Below are 23,578 nucleotides of genomic sequence, written 5' to 3'. Positions count from 1 at the left end.
ACAACTGTAAAAACAAAGCAGAACACAATAGATGAAAGCTTTATTATAATAATCCAATAAATAATATCAATAAAGACAATAGTGTAGCGCAAATAAGATAGAATAAGGAAAAGATATTAGACAAATATTAATATAATAGAATATTAATAATGGTCTTACAGTAAAAAACTAATACAAATCTAGTATTATAGTGTTATATTATAAATATTATAATAATATTATACATATTATATATAATATTTTAAGAATTATAAAAGATACAATAATACTTATATGATGTTGGTTTACTTGCTACCAGCACTGGGCATTTGGTGACAATGCTGTTGATGCATCTGTTGACTTCCTTGCCTGATAAAATTACCGAAACCTTCAGATCTCTGCAACATTGAAAAGTGGCACATTTTCTAGCTTTTGCTTGAGTGACATATGCAAGGTGTGCTGGAGGATAGACAGTATTGACTCAAAACATGTATGCTTTCATTAATAATCAGATCAAAGCTTGTACGTTTTAAAATATTATTACTAATTCTACAATATAATAAAATACATACTTGCAATAGTATTCCCCACAACATTTATATTTCAAAGTTAAACCTTTGGGAACATGAACATACTCCAAGTTAGTTGGATACCTGAGTGGGAAAAAAAATTGTCAGTCTAACAAAATATTGTATCATATGTAAATGTTTTGGTGCATCTGATAAAATTATATCTATTGATTTTCTAAGTAAAAGTAATAACAGAGTACAATACATCGATATTTTACACACGACGTCAGATAAAAGTACCATTCATCTGATGATTTTCACATATTTGGAAAAGCACAAATGTGGCCTGCGCAAATGGTATTGTATGATTTTCCAGCCCAGCACTTCTTTTGATATTTGGTTAACATTCGCATTTGTTAGCAAGGTGGCTTGCACGTACATGTAACTGCAACCCAGACCTGCTGAAATAAATGTCAAAAACATTACTGTTAATAATATAATATTACTTTGAATTTTTTGTACGGAATGGGTTAACTATTATCCTCCTCTACTCCTTCACTTGTCTTCACTGAGATGCTAACCTAGCATAGCTGCTGCTTTGCTAGAGCTCTTTAAATACTTATACTTTACAAGAATGAGTGAAACTAAAGTTTTATTAAGATTAAATATCACTTACCTCTGAATATACAAGCCTCCTTCGCTGTTTTAGTAATGCCTGCTTCCACAAACCGTTGAAAAATCATCCACTGAAACTTATTTTGACGCTGTATTCAAACTCAGAGTAACCGTTATCTGAAGGGGAAGGGCTCTCTCTCTCAAACACACACACATTCTCTCTCTCTCTCTCTCTCTCTCTCTCTCTCTTTTAACTGATTTAAAACGCATTCCGGACGTCCACTGACAATATTAACTTGTCCCAAAATAACAGACACATTTTGGACGTCCACTGACGTTAATTGGTCCTGAATTAACTGACTTGTTTAAAACGCATTTTGGACGTCCACTGATGTTATCAGTTCGTCCCAATATAACTGACTTGTTTTCAATGCATTTTGGACGTCCATTGACGTTATCAATTGGTCCCGAAATAACTAACCTGTTTTCAACGCATTTCGGACGTCCATTGACGTTGTCAATTGGTCCCGAAATAACTGACTTGTTTTCAATGCATTTCGGACGTCCATTGGCGTTATCAATTGGTCCCGAAATAACTAACCTGTTTTCAACGCATTTCGGACGTCCATTGATGTTATCAATTGGTCCCGATATGACGGACTTGTTTTCAACGCATTTCGGACGTCCATTGACGTTTAAAATATGTCCTTGACAGACCGACTACTTTTAGACCTTTTTTGAACGTCGAGGGACGTTCCTTGTTTACTGGGTTTGGGGTCTAAGGACATTTTCTTAATTTTCTGAAATTTGCCTTTAAAATACTTCATAAAGAGATAATCTGTCTCTAACCCTGAAAAACTTAAATACGATTTTAGAAAATCTTTATACAAACCGGATTCCAAAAGAGTTGGGACACTAAACAAATTGTGAATAAAAACTGAATGCAATGATGTGGAGATGGAAACTGCCAATATGTTATTCGTAATAGAACATAAATGACAAATCAAAAGTTTAATCTGAGTAAATGTAACATTTTAAAAAAATATGGAAAAATATGTTGATTTAAAATTTCATAGTGTCAACAAATTCCCAAAAAGTTGGGACAAGTAGCAATAAGTGGCTGGAAAAAGGAAATTGAGCATATAACGAACAGCTGGAAGACCAATTAACACTAATAAGGTCAATTGACAACATGATTCGGTATAAAAAGAGCTTCGCAGAGTGTCAGTGTCTCTCTGAAGCCAAGATGCAAGTTGTACAATTTGCAGAGATGATAATCTTTTCTAGTTCTAACTGCGGGAGTGGGTAAATGGTTTCAAGTCTTTCTTTTACAATTAGATTATGGTTTATATTAGCCACATCGGGTGGCAACCAGGTCGAATTTAATACTGTGGGTTGAGTTTGTTGTCTAATATTCTAAATTTATTATTAAAAAAGTCCATAAAACTATATCATTTCGCAGATGATCAGTTTAGCCTGTCTGTCTGCGGCCTGATCGAGGCTCTGAATGGTCAGAAGCTGTTTACATACTCTGCTGACGAACTAAAAGACTATGTGCTATGCTGCAAGAAAGTAAGGCAGCACCCTTCCGCGTGGGGTGGATACCATCCCTACCTATAAGACCAGGCTTACCCGCGAAACATAACCAATTATCTATAAACCCACTTGATTTTCGGAACACCACTTGGACATCCAGCAGTTTAATGCCAGAAGTCTGCTGTAGGCTTCAGAACCACGCCACATTGGGATGGGACCAGAGCAGATTACGGCATCAGACATTGTCTGGGCCAGTTTAATCACCTCTCTAATATTACCCTTATTTACCTCAGACTGCCGCAGACGAATATCATTGGCCCCTACATGAATGACTATCCTCGGATATAAGGTATTTAACCTTACTAAGGTATTTAAAAACTCCAGCAGCACTGGTGTCTGATCCAGCACAACACACACTAAGAAACCACCACCTTACTACAGTGCTGAGAATGACCCACAATCATACCTGCTCAGTAGTGGTCCTGTGGGAGTCCTGAAAATTGAAGAACAGACTGAAATGGGAAAAGTATGCAGAACAATAAAAGGACTACATTTTGTTATTACAAAACCACAAAGTAGTCCTGTATGGTCAGTAGAACTGTAAGAATGGACAGTGAGTGTAGAAACAAGGAGGTGGTTGATAGGTATATATTTCAGAGATATAAGTATAATTAAAAAGGGTAAAGATTATTATTAAAATATATATAAATGTTTATTTTGGCTTATCAGTTTCAGACCTAACACGTACAAAGAATGCATAAGATTTGGACCAAAACTAATGTAAAAATCTTTGTACCCTTGAGTATATTTTCCAGTGGTGTACTGTATTTGAAGGCCAATATAAAGAGTTTTTTTTTTTTCTCATGTCCAATCAGTGTTTCCTCACAGCATGCCCCAGAGACGCAGCAAGGAGACTGACTGGGACAACTAACCACATGGACTCCACTGAAATAATTATGTAGACTTCTTGATAGCCTTGCAGACACACACAGATGTTCAAGAACATTCTTATGATTGGCTCTGGGGAGCAATCACACTCCTACTGTGTGACTGTACACTTGAGGTTGTATACTGAATTGATTTCAACTGAGTGGAAGTTTTGTTTCCTTTTCTATCTAGTGAATTAATTACAAGCAATAACAAAACCTGGAAAACCTTTTTTTCCCAAGTTCAGCTGGAATTTTTAGTGTTTTTTTTTGGGAACTAATAATCAGTCAAATGATTGCTAACTCGTTTCAATATTTTCAGTAGCATCTGTCAGTTTGTGTTTGATCTGAAGCAGAAAGGCAGATGCTTGTCAAAACTCTAGAGCACATCCTGCATCTTTAAAAAAAAAATTATACTTGTTTGCTTACTAAAAAGCTGTGTCAGTTAACTTTGCTCTGCTGGATCCCTGATTTTTTTGCCTGCCTGTCAGGTGGAAAGAAAAAAATTCTGTCAGCCAGAGAAGCAGCTCAATGTGCTAGTGTACCATTCACAGGTTGTGCCAATGCAATCAGCCAATGCTCATTAACAGGGAAATGCTACATCAACTGCAAGATTCTCTATTCTGCTCTTGTGTTTAAGTGTCTGTTTGAGAAGGCAGAACCTCTCACCTATGCATACATGGTTTTATTTTTGTGTTGACACTGAGTGACAACTTTGTGGAATATTTATAATCCTTCAAAATGTTATATTCAAGAGATTTTATATTTTGAGCTTGAAAATACCAACCGGATTCCAAACAAGTTGGGACACTAAATAAATTGTGAATAAAAACTGAATGCAATGATGTGGAGATGGCAACTGTCAATATGTTATTCATAATAGAACATAGATGACAGATCAAAATTTAATGTCATTAAATGTAACATTTTAAAGGAAAAATATGTTGATTCCAAATTTCAGTGTCAACAAATCCAAAAAAAGTTGGGACAAGTAGCAATAAGTGGCTGGAAAAATGAAATTGAGCATATAACGAACAGCTGGAAGACCAATTACCACTAATTAGGTCAATTGACAACATGATTGTGTATAAAGAGTTTCTCAGAGTGTCAGTGTCTCTCTGAAGCCAAGATGGTAAGAGGATCACCAATTCCACCATTGTTGCGCAGAAAGATAGTGCAGCAATACCAGAATAGTGTTACCCAGCATAAAATAGCAAAGACTTTTAAGTTATCATCAACAACCGTGCATAACATCATCAAAAGATTCAGAGAATCTGGAACAATTGCTGTGCGTAAGGGTCAAGGCCGTAGAACTCTACTGGAAGCTCGTGATCTTCGGGCCCTTAAACGTCACTGCACCTCAAACAGGAATGCCACTGTCAAGGAAATAAGAGAATGGGCTCAGGAATACTTCCAGAAAGCATTGTCAGTGAACACAATCCACCGTGCCATCCGAAACTCTACAGTGCAAAGAGGAAGCCATTTCTAAGCAAGCTCCACAAGCTCAGACGTTTGCACTGGGCCAGGGGTATTTTAAAATGTGAGTGTGGCAAAATGGAAGACTGTTCTGTGGTCAGATGAGTCACGATTTGAAGTTCTTTATGGAACACTGGGACACCATGTCATCCAGACCAGAGAGGACAAGGATAACCCAAGTTGTTATCAACGCTCCGTTCAGAAGCCTGCATCACTGATGGTATGGGGTTGCACGAGTGCTTGTGGCATGGGCAGCTTGCATGTCTGGAAAGGCACCATTAATGCAGAGAACTATGTTCAGGTTCTAGAACAACATATGCTCCCATCTAGATGTCATCTCTTTCAGGGAAGACCCTGCATTTTTCAACAAGATAATGCCAGACCACATTCTGCAGCAATCACAACATCATGGCTACATAGGAGAAGGATCCGGGTACTGAAATGGCCAGCCTGCAGTCCAGATCTTTCACCTATAGAGAACATTTGGCGTATCATAACGAGGAAGATGCGACAAAGAAGGCCCAAGGTGATTGAACAGTTAGAGGCCTGTATTAGACATGAATGGGAGAGCGTTCCTATTTCTAAACTTGACAAACTGGTCTCCTTTGTCCCCAGACGTCTGTTGAGTGTTGTAAGAGGAAGTGGGGATGCCACACAGTGGTAAGAAATGGCCTTGTCCCAACTTTTTTGGGATTTGTTGACGCCATGAAATTTTGAAACAACATATTTTTCCCTTAAAATGATACATTCTCTCAGTTTAAACTTTTGATCTGTGATTTGTGTTCTATTCTGAATATAACATTAGATGTTGGCACCTCCACATCATTGCATTCAGTTTTTATTCACAATTTGTTTTGTGTCCCAACTTTTTGGAATCCGGTTTGTATTTCTTGTGCAAACATCCCTTTACAAATGTGGATAAATTATTTTGGTGATTAAAATAGTTTTATCAGAGTCTTAAAAACAAGTGAATCCACCAGTTAGACATGGTCAGAGGCAGAGGAGGTCTTTCTCAAGCTTATTCATAGGCTTGTAACTGGGGATGTACAGTATCGCATACAGTCTCACGACAACATGCATCAAAAGAGCAATTTCTGCACATTTAGAGAGTGTTTGAACTGTATTTCTGCCCTGTGTTATTGCTAAGATATTAATAGAAACATAGAGAATGATCGTATTTGTTGCGTCAGTGTATTCTTCAACCCCAGAGGGTTAATTAGGTGTGACTAAGGGTGTCAGGATCACAGTGTTATTCTTAAAAAGGTTTTGTACCAAGAGAGTTTCAGACTTGTTTAGGAAGAGTCCTGTGCACATTTCATCTCTACTTTTGGAGTGTCCTCTACTTTTTTCAAGAAACAACTTTCTAGTAGAAAAACAACAACTTCCAGAGAAGAATGCAGGAACAAAAGAACAAATTTTAAAAGACAACAGTTGCGTCTATGAAAAATTTGCCAAATCCTTTCTGCCAATGCCACACGTCTTATTTTGTGTGATGGTTTGTGGCGGCATCTACCTCACTGGAAAAATGAGGCTGCTCATCATTGGAGGCAATGTCAATGAAAAGAGATATCGAATTCTGCAACCAGTGGCAATCCCATATCTCCACACACTGAAATCTATCCTCCAAGGTCTGTGTCAGAGGGTCATAAAACCAGCATTACAGGCCGCTCCAGGCCCTGTTTATGACCCAGTCTCTAAAAGAATAAAGAAAAGGATCTGGCTTGAGCCACAGACACGGAGACTCTATAAATTATTAACTAGCTCCCCTCAATGGAATGAAGTGAGACACAAAAACTCACATAAGGATCAACTTAAGGATAAACATTGGTTTAAAAGTTTTAAGTTGCATATGGGATACGACAGTGGAAATTTAATTCCAGTTGAACAATCAAAACTGGAATTATATACAAGGCGGGACTCCTGAAACCTGGCTTAAAACCAGTGGCACGGAAATCTCTATCTTAGGCTCGCCCTCATTCGTTCTCCAGCTCTTCAACATTTCAGCCCAGGCAGAACAACCCAGAACAGAGAAAGAAAATTTAGAGGGAGAAGGAAAGAGGAGGGTTGGGATGAAGGAGAAATTTAGATTCACCCAAGGAAGTCACCTTTATTTCTAATAGTAATATTAGAAAGCTATAGTTTAAATCCAGCAAAGCTCTATGCTATGCCCAGAGCATAAACGAGACCACTGGTCTCTGACCCTGAAAGCGGTGGTACAAGAGCTTCAGAATCAAAGGAGAATCTCCAGATGCACCCTCAGAATGATCACCTTGTGACCACCTGTTGTGGCTGTGTATGGTTCTTCCACACACTACTGAGGCTCCTGTTTGTTAAATGAAAAATTGAATGAAATGAAATTGTTAAATTGAGAATATGTCTTGTTTCTTCAAACTTCAATAATCCAGGCAACCAAACACCAAACGAGTCATTGGCAGAGAGGATTTGCTAAATTTTTCATGGGTGCAACTCAGTTCTGCTGCTCATCCCACAAATGCATGTTTCTTACAAATTTGGTTCCATTTAAAAGGGAAATTAATAGGCTTTCCAACGGCATAAAATTTATCACCAAGAAGCTTTGTTACAACAAAGTAATAATCTACCAAACGCAAATTTCCTTTCTTTTTTCTCCATGCTTGCTTCTCTATGTCTGTTGTACATACAGACATAAACACTGATGCAATCTTTCTTCAAGTGTATCAAATTAAAATGAGTATCACATGAATGCAATTATTCATCCATCGAATACATCGGGTTATTTCTTACAAATTTGAACCTGAAACTACGGATACTGGAAGCCTGTGCTAGCATTTCTCCTGCGGTGTTGCTATTACTGTGGGAAGAGTGGGAGAAGAGTGTTGCATTGACAATCCAACACAATGGGCAGCACTTTGAACACACTTAATAAGTGGTCAGAAACTTTTAAATAACTCATGAAAAAACAAAGCACACCATTGTTTTTCTTGTGAAATTTCCAATAAGTTTGATGTGTCACGTGACACTCTTCCCATTGAAAAAACAAATGTTGGATCCAAAATGACCGACTTCAAAATGGCCACCATGGTCACCACACATCTTGAAAATTTTCCCCTCTCCCATATACTAATGTGCCAAAAACAGGGATTTAATATCACCAACCATTCCCATTTTATTCAGTGTATCCATATAAATGGCCCACCCCGTACAAATGAACAGTTACACCTTTACAAATTCTTCATTGCAGGTGCACAAATCCAATTATACACATACAAGTACAAAAATATCATACACACTCATATAAAACATTTTAAGGAGATTTTTTATACTGCACAAACGCAAGTCAATGACTATACCTGCTCGAATCTGCAGCTACAAGTCTCAAATGCTGTCTTTTTCATGCACATATGACAACTTTGCATGCTCTCACTTTTGCACCAAATATCTCAGTCAGTGTGGTGCAAAACTAATATGTGCATATGTAGAGCCAGGGGCAGGCACTGTTCAGAGATCAGTGAAACCATTCTGACCAATCACAGGACTCATTAGGCATGCGCCAAATGCTATTGGCTGAGGTCTCCTGGATCTTTGACTGAGTGCCTCTTATGAAAATCCTTCTCCAGAAAACAAGCATAGAGGACTGAGGGTTGTATCTACTTCCTGCAACTACCTTTGTTCAGTCAGCAAATATAAAATAATAATAAGCAATGCAGTGATGCATAACAATTATCAGATTAACCAGTTCTGTTATATATTTTATATTTTGTCCAATGATTTTTAAAAAAATATATTTTCCTTTTGTTTCACAGAAACAACTTACCTCAGACAGAAGAATGTCTCATGAACTTCCAAGTAGTAAGACAAATTGTTATTTTGCCACATTTAACATTGATTATAAATCTAAAAATTTGTTAAAAAAAAAAAACAGAGTGATAGCTAAAGAGAATGTGGTGTCATAATCAACCTATTTACACAGAAAAGTGTTTCGTTCAGTAAAACACTACTTATGTTAGACAAAGACCAAAACAAGTGGTGAACAAGCAGCTGCTATTTCCCCAACATTTACATGCCTTTACTGCCCAAATCCATCTTAAATATTTGGACTAGATGAAGTTACTTATTGATTACCTTTCACCATAGATATCGTTTTAAGAAGCAGGTCTATGTTGATTCATAGTTTCATATTCAAATATTTTGTTCCACTTTTTCTATTGCACCATAAGATCTGAAAATAGTGCTCACTTTTTAAACTTCCAGAAGCAACTGTTCCACTTTATTAGTTTAAAACACACAAAACATTTGTGCATTATGTCACTAAATATATACCTACTTAAGTAACAAATATGTAATGAGCCGCCTCTGTTTTCCCTGCATTTACAAGCTTTTACTGTCTAAATCCCCATTAAATGCTTAAAAGAGATAAGGCTCGTGTTATTTTCCCTTCAACCACAAATATAATTTTAGGAGGCACATCCTTGCTTCTTATTCACAATTTTTGTATTCAAACATATAGTTCCACCTTAAATGGCTCAGTTTAAGAGTCTTATTGGATCTTATAAGATCTGAAAATAGTGCTCACTTTTTAAACTTCCAGAAGCAACTGTTCCACTTTATTAGTTTAAAACACACAAACCATTTGTGCATTATGTCACTAAATATATACCTACTTAAGTAACAAATATGTAATGAGCCGCCTCTGTTTTCCCTGCATTTATAAGCTTTTACTGTCTAAACCCCATTAAATGCTTAAAAGAGATAAGGCTCGTGTTATTTTCCCTTCAACTACAAATATAATTTTAGGAGGCAGATCCTTGCTTCTTATTCACAATTTTTGTATTCAAACATATAGTTCCACCTTAAATGGTTCAGTTTAAGAGTCTTATTGGCAATATTCTCCAAATTCTTGACTACACTTTTCCACCTTAAACAGACAGCTATGTGACGTTAAAGAGTTGAAAAACTTCTTATTTCTCATTTTATTCATTTAAACCACACAACCATGTATACATCATGTTATATAAACATCCATCTACTATTGAATAACTTATTTGTGGTGTATTACTGAACCTGAATTCTCTGTTCCACATTAAATAGGTATAAACACACCTTTGAGAAACAAATTAATCTTCCTCAATTTGTTAAAGACAAGTAAACTATGGCATTTACAGCTTTCAATCATTTTGTTATGCACCTTCATATAAAATGCACAAAACACAGCCCTTACCCATTTCAATCACCACTATTTCTGTTACCTGTTCAGGAGAAAATGGTCACAAACTCTGGATCTGTCTTGGTAGTTGCTGCTTCTAAGCTGCCACTATATTTCAAACACATGGCCAATATTTCCTCTTGTTTTACACCGTCTCTGGTCATGCTGATTTTTAGAAGGGCACTGAGGCTTTTTGGGTCAGATAGAATCTAACATTGTTTCTGTTCACTTGTTTATCTCATAGCTGTGAGACACTATGTTTGTGGACCTGGTAACCTGGTGGGTTTGGACTGTGGGTTGGACAGAGGGTGGGATCTCAGGCTGCAGTTCTAGTAGACAATAAGAGAATATAGCACTGCTATCAGGAATGTCATTGCTACAGCATAGTTACCTTATTTTATGATTACACACTCTAGAACTTTTATGACTAAGTACTGTAAGAATTGGAACTTGTATTTTTAAAACATGATTGAACAGTTTTTTTTTCCTGTTTGCAGGGTCCAGGCAAGTGGCTTGGCCATTGAGGAGGCTAAGTATTATTTAGAGTTATGAGTGTTGTCAGTGAATCACTCAACAGAGAAATGTGTTATATACTTTATACATTTTTACAAAAAGAAAAAGCATCCTGTATGAACCATATTCTTTAATAATCAAAACTCACATACACCATTATGGACAATTTTTGCTTGGCCAATCCATCTACTAACGTGTGTTTTTGGACTGTGAGGGTAACTAGAGCACGCAGAAGAAATCTTGCAGACATGGGAATTCCATGGGACAGTTACGGGGTTCAAACCTAAGGAACCAGGACCCTGGAGGCGTGTGACTGCAACACTACTGGTTGCACCACTGTGCAGCCCTTCAGCTGATAAAACCTTCATTAAACCTCTCTTAATATAAAAGAGCAATAAGTAATTTAACCACTAACAAATTTTTACACAATATTTAGGAAAATGATTGTATATATTTTACTTCTAGTAATTTGCCATACTTGCTCCATAGAAATGTTTCCCATAAGCTAATAAAAAGCTAGTATAAAACCTGACACATCTTGTCCACTATGTGATATTGCAAAAACTGTTTTTGAATATAAAGAATTGTTGGAGAAAATGACTGATTGTCTCTAAGTAATCAAGTGTGTCTGTGTTAAAATGTAATGAAAAATAAGCAATGGCAGAGTGTCAATGAGGAGAAATTTGTTTTATACGCAAACCTGTAGCCATTTCAATATATATTTAAATAAATTGTGTACACCAGAAATTGTAGTGTTTTATATATATATATATATTTAATAATATGGAATTTATTGTGTGAAATTTTTTCTAAAAATCATAAAATCAAAATAAAATTATATTTGTAAAAGAATAAATTATTATTTAATGTTTGTAGTAGGGCTGGCCTAAATAATTTACTCTATTATTCTATTATTCTCTATTATTATACACTCTATTATTCATTTGTTATTTGGCAATCGTTTAATTCATTTCAGTGTTTACCTTTGTTACATTCTGATTCCTAAGTTTTCAGTTACATTATACACTTTATCATAAAACCATAAACAAACAAAAGACAGACCTTTAAAAGAAAAACAGTAATTATTCATGACTTGAAGTTTTGTTTTTGACTGTTGTATGACATTTAGGAGCTGGAGAACATGCATAAATAGGTTCCAGAATATTCTGTTATACAAATATTAAATATTTGTATTATTTGTAATACAATAATGCAATGTATATGTATTTATTTTTGCATGAAATTATATATCTATGAAAACCAAAAACATGTATTTAACTGTATTTGTACAAACTGCAGTCTGTGAGACACAGATTGGGATGCATTCATTTGTGAATAGTGAAACATATTTGTCACTTGTGTTTAATTTGTTATTTACGCATTTGTAAAGCATTTTGAGACTAATCTCTCTCCATAATTCTGAACCTATCAACCTAGCCAGAGGCTGTAGTTTCATTGCCACTCTGTGCCCTCTGCTGGGAGAAGCAAAAATTACCTAATCAAATTAAATAAGGAAAAATAAAATTTTAAAAATGTTAGGGGACCCTATTTATTTTTACTGAAAATAATTTAACCCTTTTTTTCAGAGGATTGTCATCTTGGAGGATAGAGTTCGGTCCCAGACTGTGGAGATATGGCATTGCCACTGGTTGCAGAATTTCATCTCGATATCTCTCTGCATTGAGATTGCGTCCAATGATGACAAGCCTCGTTTTTCCAGTGAGGGAGATGTCGCCACAAACCTTCAAACAAAATAAGCTGTTTGGCATTGGCAGAGAGGATTTCGGCAAATTTTTCATGGGGGCAACCCACATTCTCAGCTCTACTGCTCATCCCACAAATGCATGTTCCTAACAAATGTGACACCGTTTAAAAGGGAAATTAACAGGCTTTTCAATGGTATAAAATGTATTGCCATGAAACGTTATTACAACAAAGAAATAATCTACCAAACACAAATTTCCTTACTTTTTGTGCTATGTTTATAAAGCTGCTCTAACTATCAGCTTAACTGGCCTGCGATTCACTGTCAGAAGTTTACAATGTTAGTTTTTTACCAGCTTTGGGGTTGAGGTCAGTTATGAGAGCACAACAGATAACAATGACAGCTAGTTACAGTTATGAAAGCAGCTTGTATATAACTGTTAAGGTAACAGAGGAGGATCTGAGAGTTAGTTAACATTAATATTAGCTGTGTTCAGGTTGTGACATGCAGCAAGTTAGCGTTGGTTTTACTTAACGCTGGCTGTGCCCCATACTGCTTCACTGAACAGTATGAAAAAAATATGTATATTCCACCCTTAGCAGTGCTTTCTGTAATATAGTATGTAAAGTTCCATAGTGTGCTGTTCCAAGTCATTATAAATGCAACCTTTTACTGCCTTATCTACATAGGAATCAGCTTATGTAATATTTCGGGTATGGGGTGGGTTTTGACTCAGCAAATATGCCCCCCCCCCACCCTCAAATATCAAACTCATTCCTATGCCCTTGCACATGCCTTTGCTCATATTTGCACAGATTGGAAAGTGAGAAACTGAAGCACAATTTAATTAGTAGGCCAGTTTTCTGAATATTTTAACATTGATGTTAATGTTATATTTGGTGTTGTAATGTTAAGCTACTGATATAGAGATAGAAGTTATTGTTACTTAAATAAATTGTAAACTTGCCTGTGTATTTTATTACAATTTTTTTTGGGGCGATATGTTACAGGTGGGGCGTGGAAATTTCCCTTTGTCTGAGGTGGGGAATGACAGAAAACTTTGAGAACCACAGCGTTACAGTAACAAACAGTCAGCAGTCTGTGGTCAGTGTTGTCTTATTCTTCTCTTCATGCTGCACTACAGGAGACATCTGGATGACAAACAGGCCAATAAAGCAAAGTTAACTCTGTTCCTTTGCAGTCAATGTGTTGTAGCACATGCAGCATTTTATATCTCTAAAATCCCAGTTTACTTCTCCAAATCAATGGTACTTTCTCATATATGTAGGTCACCTAAACCAGTGGTTCTCAAGCCACTAGTGGTACGCCAGATGACCTAAAAAATGTACTACTTAATTAAGGAATTTATTCATAACTGAAAATCTAAAGTTTTGTGTAAATTACGTAATGTTTCAGTTTTTATAATTATACCCCAATAAAATTCATTTGCATTGTAGAAGAATACAACGTGCCATGAGATTTGTCCAGGGAGAGAATGCGATCCCCAGTATTTTGATGAATATGTGTAAAGAAAGCCCAGTTTCAGTTGCTTACTGGACGTAAGCAAAGGCTAGAGAGAGATGTAAGCAATTTACTCAGAATAAAGTTGTGTGTGTGTGGGGGGGGGGGAGGGGTGTTTAACTGGGGGGTAGAGAAATGTGTTCCCCCCTCTGTATTAAGACTAGAGAGCAATTTAAACAGTTTGAAAGATGAAATTGAAATATCCAGACAGACAAAAACAAAACAATTGAGGCAAAGCATTTTGTTGGACTATGAAACTGATGCACCAACAGAATTCAATCTCTATAGCGCAAACTCTTCAAGCCCTAGATGGTATGTCACCTGTTTCAAAGTGTTCCTGTTAAGGTTTTGGCCATTTTACTCAGATTTATGACTGTGACTTCCCTCTTCAAGAATTCAGTCTCTACTTTAGAGAACCGGCATTTTGCTGGGTTGATAGCTTCACAAATGTAGCTTAAATTCAGCACTTTCAAAAACAATGCAGGTAGATTGTCTGCTTTCGTTGCTTGCACCACTCTAAAGCATGGAATTGGTGGTAAATTCAGCAATAGCTAGGCATCTGTTTTGTTCTTTTTTTTTTAAATCCATTTGTGGATATCAGTGTTAACTCTAAAAGTTTTTTAACTGATTGAAATATGTTCAGATGTGGACTAAATTCTGCAAAATCCACCAGTTTGGAATTAGAAAATTCAGCAATTTAAAAGGTAAGTAGATTGTCTGGTTTGGTTAACAGAAGTACAGCCAAAGGAATCTGATTTGTATTGTCTGTAAATTCAGAAATATTATTATTTGTTAATTTTCTTTTCAAGCTGTTGGATGTTGGTGATAACAAGTGTTCAGATATGGACTAAATTTACAGTAAATATATATATATATATAATATTTTGTTTTTATGTTTTACTAGTCTAAATTAAACACACAGTCACACTAATAATTTGCAGTCTCCTCTTGATAGTGTAATGTGATAGTGTAATTAACGTAACCGTGTTTGTTGGGTAAGAACACAAATACACTGGCACCTGACCGTTACTGACTATCTGACAAGTTAATCAAGTTACAACTGCGCAGTTTTTCTGTTTAATATTAACTTTAGAACAAAACAGGCCAACTCTGGAAAAAAAAAAAGCTGGAACAGCACATTTTATCAGCTAGACCATATAAAATATGAAATATGTGAGGATCCTAGCGATGCTCTGATGATTTATAAAGTCTATACTTATGGTTGATAAAATGTGGTGCTTGCTTTTAGTGATGTTTAAAAAACACAGTTAAAAAGTATACTCATCAGTTTCTGTCATGATCATTAGTTTTCTGGTGTAAACAAGTCACTTTAATACATGACTTCAGTTTGGTATTAACAGAAAATAACAGGTTTCAATGATAATAAACTGTCAAGAAATTACAAAAATATTATTTTATTATTTTTGCTTAGGGCCAAATGTTAAATGGAAAGGAATCTGTCCATAAAGGCATTTGTTTTTTTTTTATCTTGTTAACGAGTATCTCTTTATCAGTGGCGATTGCTCTAAGACTGCAAGGGAAGCTCAGCTTCCCCTAAATGTCAAAAAATAAGTGATCAAATATATACTGTTGTGTGTACATGTCATTGAATAAATATGCACTACAACGCGCTCAACTTTTGTCCAGAATCAGCTTCTTATCACTGGTAAAGACGCGGCTTTCCTCTCAGTCATTCCCGCAGTTTCACAGTGTTTTAAACAGTGAGGACGCTGAGCGTTCACAGAGTTCAATAGCGAAGCATCGAAAGGCAGCGAAACAAGACAAGTCATTGGATAAATGCTGGTCTTTGTCCCGCCCATCGGATGCTCAGTGTCTCTGGGGGTCTATGGCGCAGTGGGCTGGCCTCGGCTGGCCCGGACGCTCAGCTTCTGCATGATGATTGGATGATCTGTCTGAGGCTGAATCTCTTTTTGATTGACAGCAAAATGAGCGAATCAGCGATCCTTTGGTGTAAAGATCCGTGGGAGCACAGGCGGACACACTTCACATGGGCCAAGGCCGTTTAAGCAGCCTAGCTCTGCTGGCCATTGAGAGGTCAAGTCCCTGGAAAAGACGCCTTGTTGGTACGACAGGGTCAAAGATCATTTTCTTAAAAAGGAACGGAAGGTAGAATTTATGTATAAATAAACTAACACATTTTATGATGTAGGCCGAAATTGAGATTCCCCTCCTTGAAAGACCAGCATCCGCCACTGCTCTGTATGTATTAAATTTCAGCAGCATATTTGCAGGGTTATGGAAGTATTTATGCTGCCAACCTGCCCCATGTGTCCTCTTTTTTGAAAACTCAGATATGGTCAACCTAACTTAAATTATTGCTGTTTATTTTAAAGATTACAGTTATGTGTATTGTGTGTTATAATTACTGTGAGGAGAGCATGCCAGAGAAAAGAGAAAGACGAGGAGCAGAGAGAGTATTTTCGTTTGTTTAATTACAATAAACTACTCCAATATGTATGGACATAATTGGGTTTTTGAGAAAAAATAAAATGAAATGGTGCACTGATTATTATCACTATAAAAAAATAACCAGAAATAACCAAGCATACAAAGCCACAAAGTTATAAATGTTGTTTGTTATAACAGTAAACACAACAGGAGAACATTCAAAAAGGCTGTATATGTTTAAAATTATGGTTTATTAATATCTGTAAGTGTTTGCGTCTGTAATAAAACACTTTTATCTCCAGCTGTAATAAATTGAGAAAAAACAATTAAATGAATGTTTCTGGCTTCATTAGGTGAAATGTATTTTCCCTAGCAATATTATCGTTCTATTATGTACAACATTATTTGTATATTTTCTATATGCTTTTGATAATGTGTGCAGACTTTCCTGTCAATGAAAAATGTTTTATGTTTTAAAAAAAAACTTCATGACGTGAAAAACTCTCTAGACGTTTTGCCCCTTCTGGCCTTCCATACTCGTGTACACGTAAGATTTTAAAGACCTTTCATACGGCAATCCGCAGTATGACGCATTTTTGACGAATGCGGAAATAAAAGGTTCTAGTGCTCTAGTTCACCGTATAAATTTTGCACCAAATAGATGGTTGCTAAAACTACCCGATAACCTCCTTATCATTACTTATAGGTTTTTAAAAAGAAGATAAATCCAGTATAGGCATCGATATGGAGGTGAGTATTTTTTGTATGTCAATAAGGAAATAAGTGTGTATCATGACGGGGATCTAGCTAAACAATGAAGAAAAGGTAAACGAATTCCAAGTTTGTTGACAACGAAATGCTAATTGTAAAAGAACTGTGCGTTAAGTCGTCATATTAGCAGATAATGTGACCCAACCCGAAACAGTTCAAGCCCTGGTGATGTTTGTAGCTACGTTCATGCCAAGTTGTGCATTTGTTAGAGGTTTGTCCGTGGGCAAATCCACCTCTACCACAAGGGAGTTTAAATTAATATGTTATAAGATGTCTAGCTAGTATATGATCATTTAAATCTAAAATTCCGGCAGGGAAGTGACATTTAAATGCTGTTTGAAAGATTGTAGGAAGTTTTTAATGTAATCGAACGTTACTTGGCAAGAAAAACCTCTTCCCACACTATCTAACTTTTTTTTTTCTGTCCCCATTTTATCTTGCTTTGTGTTGTTTAAAGCAGGAAAATGATATGGAGAGTGCACCCCCTGGTCCAGGGAATGGAAAATCTAAGGTGACATTTTGTTTTGATTTACATATGTAAACTTTCCTGTGAAATTCAAATGAATCATAAAGTTTATTATTTATGTAATCTTTCCAAAGCTGGACACCTTGTCCAAAGAAGACCTCATTAAATTTGCAAAGAGGCAGATGTCAATATTGCAGAAGTTAAAGTCAAAATATGCAGGTAGGAAATTGAAAGGAATTGATACTTTATTGCCTATGCATTTATTTACATGCATGCTAAGCTTGTCCAAATAATCACTACATTTACATCTTTTGTGTGTGTGTGTGGGTGTTTGTGTTTTGGAAGATTTGGAAAAAGAAGTTGAAGTGTTAAAGGGCCATCCTAGTGAAAGTTCCCAAGACCAGTTAATACAGGTAAGAATTAAGTGTATACTTGTGACATATTAGTAGAAAAATTAACATGCATTTTCCTTAGCAGTGCCATGATGAGCTGAATAACTTCAAAACACATAAGTGTACATTTAACCCTCAATGTATACTTAATGTATACTGGATAACTGTATTACACTAATTCAGGGTCACACATTAGTCTATATTTTACATTCTTTTACAACTTTAATTCAGATATAAAAAACCAAGTAATGAACACTTCCTTAATGCAATGTAATGATAATGTAATTATTATGACAGCAGCTTGGGGTCTCCAGTGTTGTATAATGCACTTCATAATCTCATTTCCAGTAGTAAGCGCCTTTATAGATGGCATGTTACTTATGTCATTGACACTAAAACTTTCCTATAGCGTGACAGCCACTGTCTTTTGAACTTAGTTTTGGTAATAATCAGACACGTTGCACGCATTTCCAATTTGCGGCAGTCTATATCACACGAGCTTTAACGTAGAGGAGTCAAAGTCACTTCTAGATATAGTTGAAATACTAACACTGGCAAAGGTTTGGCTAATCCAACATTTCCTTGGCCAATGCAGATTGGCTTTATTGGCCAATCAGGCCTTATTTATCATGGAAAGTTAATTTTATTCAGTAGCCCAGTGTAATGTAGATATTTAAATTTTATTTATTTGTTTATTTATTAAATTTGATGTTAATGATTTTTCATTTCCTGTTTCTGTGTGTAGGCCTAACTCTTATTTCTTTTTTCTTGTATTTGTTAGCCAGATTTGTTGTGCATTTTCTATTTTCAAGGCACGTTGCTTTGAGTTTTCTATCATTGGCTTTGATATCTTACTTTTATAACCTTTACAATGTTTTAATTGCAAATTACAAGGTGACTCCATAATTTGTTCATCGACATTGAATGATTCTAAAATTCTGTTCCTCTACTTCACCTGGAAAGGTTTTGTGTTTGATTCAAATAATTTATTTAAAATACAAAGCTAGAATATTTAGATTTTGAACAGAATTGTTTTGTAATTTATTAATTTTAATAAAATAAAATTAAAATATATTAAAATACAGTATAAGTTGGGTGAAAATCCTCTGTGTTGTCACTGTATAATATTTGCCTTGGGTAGCATGGCTTCTGTTTTGTGAAGTAGTGTCTTGACATGTGCAGCAACAAACAATGTTTACTGCCTAGCACTTTTCTGAGATATTCCCAAGCTTTTGTGATTATTTTAATTACAGATAGCAATTGGTTTTTAATGCTTTGGTGCTGGTGGGGTGCAGCTCAACAATATTGGGAGGACCCTTCCATCCAGAGGGGCCATTTGAGCATGCTTGCTCATAAACAACTGAGTGTTTTATGAATCTACCCCTTTTACTCAGTTTAGGACAGCATCCTGTTACCTGTTCACCTACTTACTTATCAAATGTTTCATTATTTCACAATCTTCCAAGTTTTACATGACCATATTAGATTGAGAATTAGCATATATTTTTAAAAATCAGTCAAGTTAATGAGGTAAAATGTCTTCAATGTTATTTTAAATTTTTAATATCTAAAATTAAATTTGTTTTGATAGTATCTAATGATTAATAAACCAGCTTTCTGAACTAATCTATTCAGAAACTGATGTTCTAAACTGTATGTTATTTGGCAACAGGAGCTGACTGAGAGAGTAAATGCTGCTTTGTTTGAGAAGGCTGAAATCCAACAGACCCTCATGTTATTACGGAAAGAAAATGAAAAGAACAAGAAGCAGGCACATGTAAGCACTTAAAAATTGACTACATTTAAGTGGACCTTCAGATATGAATTTAATTTCATTTGTGCAAATAAAGGTGCAAAAACACACGTTGGTAGGTGGATTGGCTACTCAATAGGTGTCCATAGGTGTGAGTGAATCTCTGAGTGTGCATTGCCCTGTGGCTCCGGACCCAACCTGAACTGGATAAGTGGTTACAGATAATGAATGAATGAATGAATAGTGCAAATAAAGTAATCATTGTAACGGGTTATAAGATTATACCAGTTATACTAAGATACATCAGGGTTTGTAAATCATTTTGGCCTTTCATCTAAACTGACTACATGTTTCAAGTAACTTTACAAGAAGTAAGAATTTTCTATTTAAATTATATTGCACAATGATTTGTAATTAATATGGATTAGGACATAACACATTTTCATTTCAGCTTTACTTTAAGGAAGAACATTATTCAGTAGATTAACTAAATTGAATAAACAAAACATTATTTATTGTCATATAGCTTTAACTGAATGAATACTATAAGAATGTTATTTTGATGTCATTCATATATTCTGTTGCAGATTGTACAATGCAAAATATATGACCCTTACAATAGTACTATCAAAAATATTTATCCGCTAAATATGTTAGTGTTTTCTAATCTAAGCATTCTTGTGTTTGTTTTTTTATTTTTATTATTATTATTATTTTCTTTTCCTCAATTAAAAATTATGTGATGTTAGAACTATTATTTTAAGTGTTTAACATAATAGTCATATTATGTCATATTTAACATATTTTCCAACATTAGGCAATGGAAGACCTGGCTGACCTTCAGAAGAAGCTGGACAATGTGAATAAAGAGCACGCAGAAAAAATGAAGGTCATGGAGACAAAATTTGACAACTCTGAAGCAAAGTACAGGGAAGAACTAGAGTTCTATAAGAAACAGGAAAATGAGCGAAAGGAAAAAGAAGGAATTCAGAGACAAAGACTGATGGAAGAGTTCAATTACAATATTGAAGTGGTTCGACAGGAATATGACAAAACAATAGCTAACTTGCAGCAGGATTTGGAAATGGTCAAAAAAGAATGGGCTGCTGAGACTGAGACTCTAAAAGAAAGACACAAAATGGCACTTGAAAAATCTCATGAAGATCTTGAAAGGCTACATGAGGAAATGGCAAGTTTGAACAAAAAACATGAGACTGTGGTCAGAGACCTGGAAGAACAGCTTGAAGTTAACACAGTGCATTTTGAAATGGAGAGAGAGAAGCTTTTGCTGCTCAATGATGAGCTAGCAGAGCAACTAGCACTAAAAGAAAGCTACCTCCAGGACGTCCAAGAGGAAGAAGAGGATCTCAATAAGAATGGAGACACAAAGGACTCAAGAATGGTTGAGATGCTGGATAACTCGGCATTAGAAGATCAAAATAATGAAATGGACAGGCTGAGATTGACACTTCAGGATATACAGTCCCAAAACACCATGCTTCAAGAAGAACTTGCTTTCCTTAGTAATGTGAAGTCAGAGCTTGAGAATGAACTGCAACATCTGAAAGAGGAATTCTCCATGGAAAAGGAAGAAATGGAGTTCAAGATTAATGAAATGCAAATGACCAAAGAAGATAGTGACAGTTGTCTGGAAAAGGACGCTCATAGCATGAATCAGCAAGGAACTGTAAGTCTTTGCCAACATGAGCCAGAACTTCAAGCATTAAAAGAATTGTACCAAACAGAAATGAGGGAGCTAGAGGCTCATCTTAGTTTTAGTGCAGAACATTATAAAGAGATGATTATTCAAGAGATAAAAGACTCAAGAAACAAATTTAAGATACTTACAGATGAGAAAAATGCCATTATCTCTGAATATGAACACATTAAGGAAACACTAAAAAATCTTGAGTTGGTGATTGCAGACAAGGCAAGCTACTTTTTGAAGCAATACAGTGCTATGAAAGAGGAAACAACAATGTTACTTCAGAAACTGCAAGAAGACCAGACTAATAATGACAGACTGATTACGAAGCCGAAGATTTCAGACCAAACTCCAAACAGTTCTGAGCTGATTTTTCAAATGGTTGTGAATGAAGATAACTTGATCCAACCTCAGGTGCAGAACAGACTGGTTCAAGAGATTGCAGAAAACATAGTCATGCCCTTGGACACAGAGAACAAGACAACACTTGAAACAGAAACAATACTAGATGAATGTAAATTTGTTTGCAAGGACAACGCCCAATTCGGCCTTCAGAAGTTGGAGGAATTGTCAGTGGCATTGGAGAGTCCCTTGTTAGAGGGAAGAGCTCTTATGAATTGTATTGTTAAGTTGAAGGGCCAGATGTTGTCTTTATCTTCAGAAAAAGAACAACTGTGCAAGCATTGCAATACATTAGTACAGGACTTGGCTGCTCTTCAAACTACATATGAGCAGTCTCAAGCAACACTCAACAAACTCAAAATTACGGCAGATGAAGAAAAAGCTGAACTACAAAAAGACCTTCATTCTGTGTTAGAACAGAGAGATGCTCTCAGGAAAGACCTGGAAAGCAGTGAAAGAAAGCTTCTTGGTGCACAGTTGCACATCTCTGAAGTAATGCATCAGAACTATTCCATGACCTTAGAAGATGACAAAGAAGAAGTAGCCAGTATATCTGTAATGCTTGACCGTCTGCTTTCCAGAATTCAGGAAGACAAAAGGCATTTACAAAAAATCACTCAGGTGCCAGTTGAGCTAATTCCAGAACAGCACCTAGAGATAGCAGTTCCTAATGAAAGTTCCAAAGACTTGCAAGATGTAGAAACTGAAATACAAATCCAGGAAGGGCATATAGGTGTTTTAGTTGTCAGAGACAATGAACCTCCAGATGAAGAATGTGCTCAGGAAACTAACATGAAAAGTTTCCAGCAGAACCTCATTGAAAACGAGTCAGTACCAGAGGATTTAAAGGAAGAAATTTCCTGTTCACAGGTATGTAATTTTTGTGTTAGCGTGAAGGTTGGGGTGTGTCTGTGTCTATTCATGAAATCACTAATTTCAACAATTGATGAGATAATTATTATATGGTTTAGTGCTGTGATGCATTTAATATACAGGTATGACTGGAGGAACACAAGCCAGAAATAAATTCATTGTGATGCATTTATTTGTTTGTTTGTAAAATGATTTTTTTATTTAAGGCATGGACAATTTATAGACCACTTTTATGTACACAAAGGCAATTCAAAGTGCTTTACAGAATCATAATGAAAATAAAAAAACAATTTATTAAGAACAAGAATTAAAAATATAAAATGCTCTGAAAAATAGTACAATGAAAGAAAATACCTGATTAATATGATTCAAATTAATCAGTTAAAATTATTCTATAAAAGAAAAGACAAGGAAATAGTATTTTAAACTGAGCAGTAAGACTGCTCTACTAGGAATGTTTTTAGTCTTGATTTAAAGGTGTCTATAGTTGGGGCTCTTCTGATGTTCTCTGTTAACTGGTTCCATGTTATCAATTTTCTTGCACACATCCAAAAAATTCTATTTAGTCTTTATTTATTCACCTAGTTACACCAGATTCACTTAAAATGTTGTTCCTCTGCTTTTAGAAATCAGAATGTTCCTGCGTCAGCGAAAATATTAAGAAAATAGGTATGGTCATCACTCTTTACTATAATCCACCTTACTTGTCCATTGTGCTGCTTTTAAGAAAGCTTGAATTGACTCATAAAAGGTGATTGGGACATTTTTAATATTTGGATATAATAACATTAATGTTATTAACCTGGGGTCACATTTGAAAATATTTAAAAATTAGACAAAATTCA

At 35.6% G+C, this 23,578-nt stretch overlaps 2 protein-coding genes across 4 annotated transcripts in view; both read left to right on the top strand.

The window, feature by feature from the left end:
* mlphb (melanophilin b) overlaps positions 1-12,493 on the top strand; it is a 94,679-nt gene extending 82,186 nt beyond the window's left edge. The window contains exon 17 of the mRNA XM_066686954.1: positions 12,323-12,493. Coding sequence (XP_066543051.1) covers positions 12,323-12,493 — 171 coding nt within the window. The remainder of the gene's footprint in view (positions 1-12,322) is intronic.
* A 4,489-nt stretch (positions 12,494-16,982) lies between these two features.
* Positions 16,983-23,578, top strand: part of LOC136710590 (GRIP and coiled-coil domain-containing protein 2) — a 33,959-nt gene continuing 27,363 nt past the window's right edge. The window contains exons 1-7 of one of the 3 annotated variants that reach the window (XM_066686244.1): positions 16,983-17,121; positions 17,603-17,653; positions 17,743-17,827; positions 17,954-18,021; positions 19,673-19,777; positions 20,571-22,730; positions 23,360-23,402. In XM_066686244.1, the coding sequence (XP_066542341.1) occupies positions 17,116-17,121; positions 17,603-17,653; positions 17,743-17,827; positions 17,954-18,021; positions 19,673-19,777; positions 20,571-22,730; positions 23,360-23,402 (2,518 nt within the window). In that variant the 5' untranslated portion in view covers positions 16,983-17,115. Of the gene's footprint in view, positions 17,122-17,599; positions 17,654-17,742; positions 17,828-17,953; positions 18,022-19,672; positions 19,778-20,570; positions 22,731-23,359; positions 23,403-23,578 lie in introns of all 3 variants that reach the window. The other 2 variants (XM_066686243.1, XM_066686245.1) reach the window with 2 other exon arrangements.

This window comes from Hoplias malabaricus, chromosome 12 (assembly GCF_029633855.1).
Source record: "Hoplias malabaricus isolate fHopMal1 chromosome 12, fHopMal1.hap1, whole genome shotgun sequence".
NCBI classification, from domain to species: Eukaryota; Metazoa; Chordata; class Actinopteri; order Characiformes; family Erythrinidae; genus Hoplias; species Hoplias malabaricus.
The sequence above is the reverse complement of the archived record's forward strand: the minus strand, read 5'-3'. Positions and strand labels throughout refer to the sequence as shown.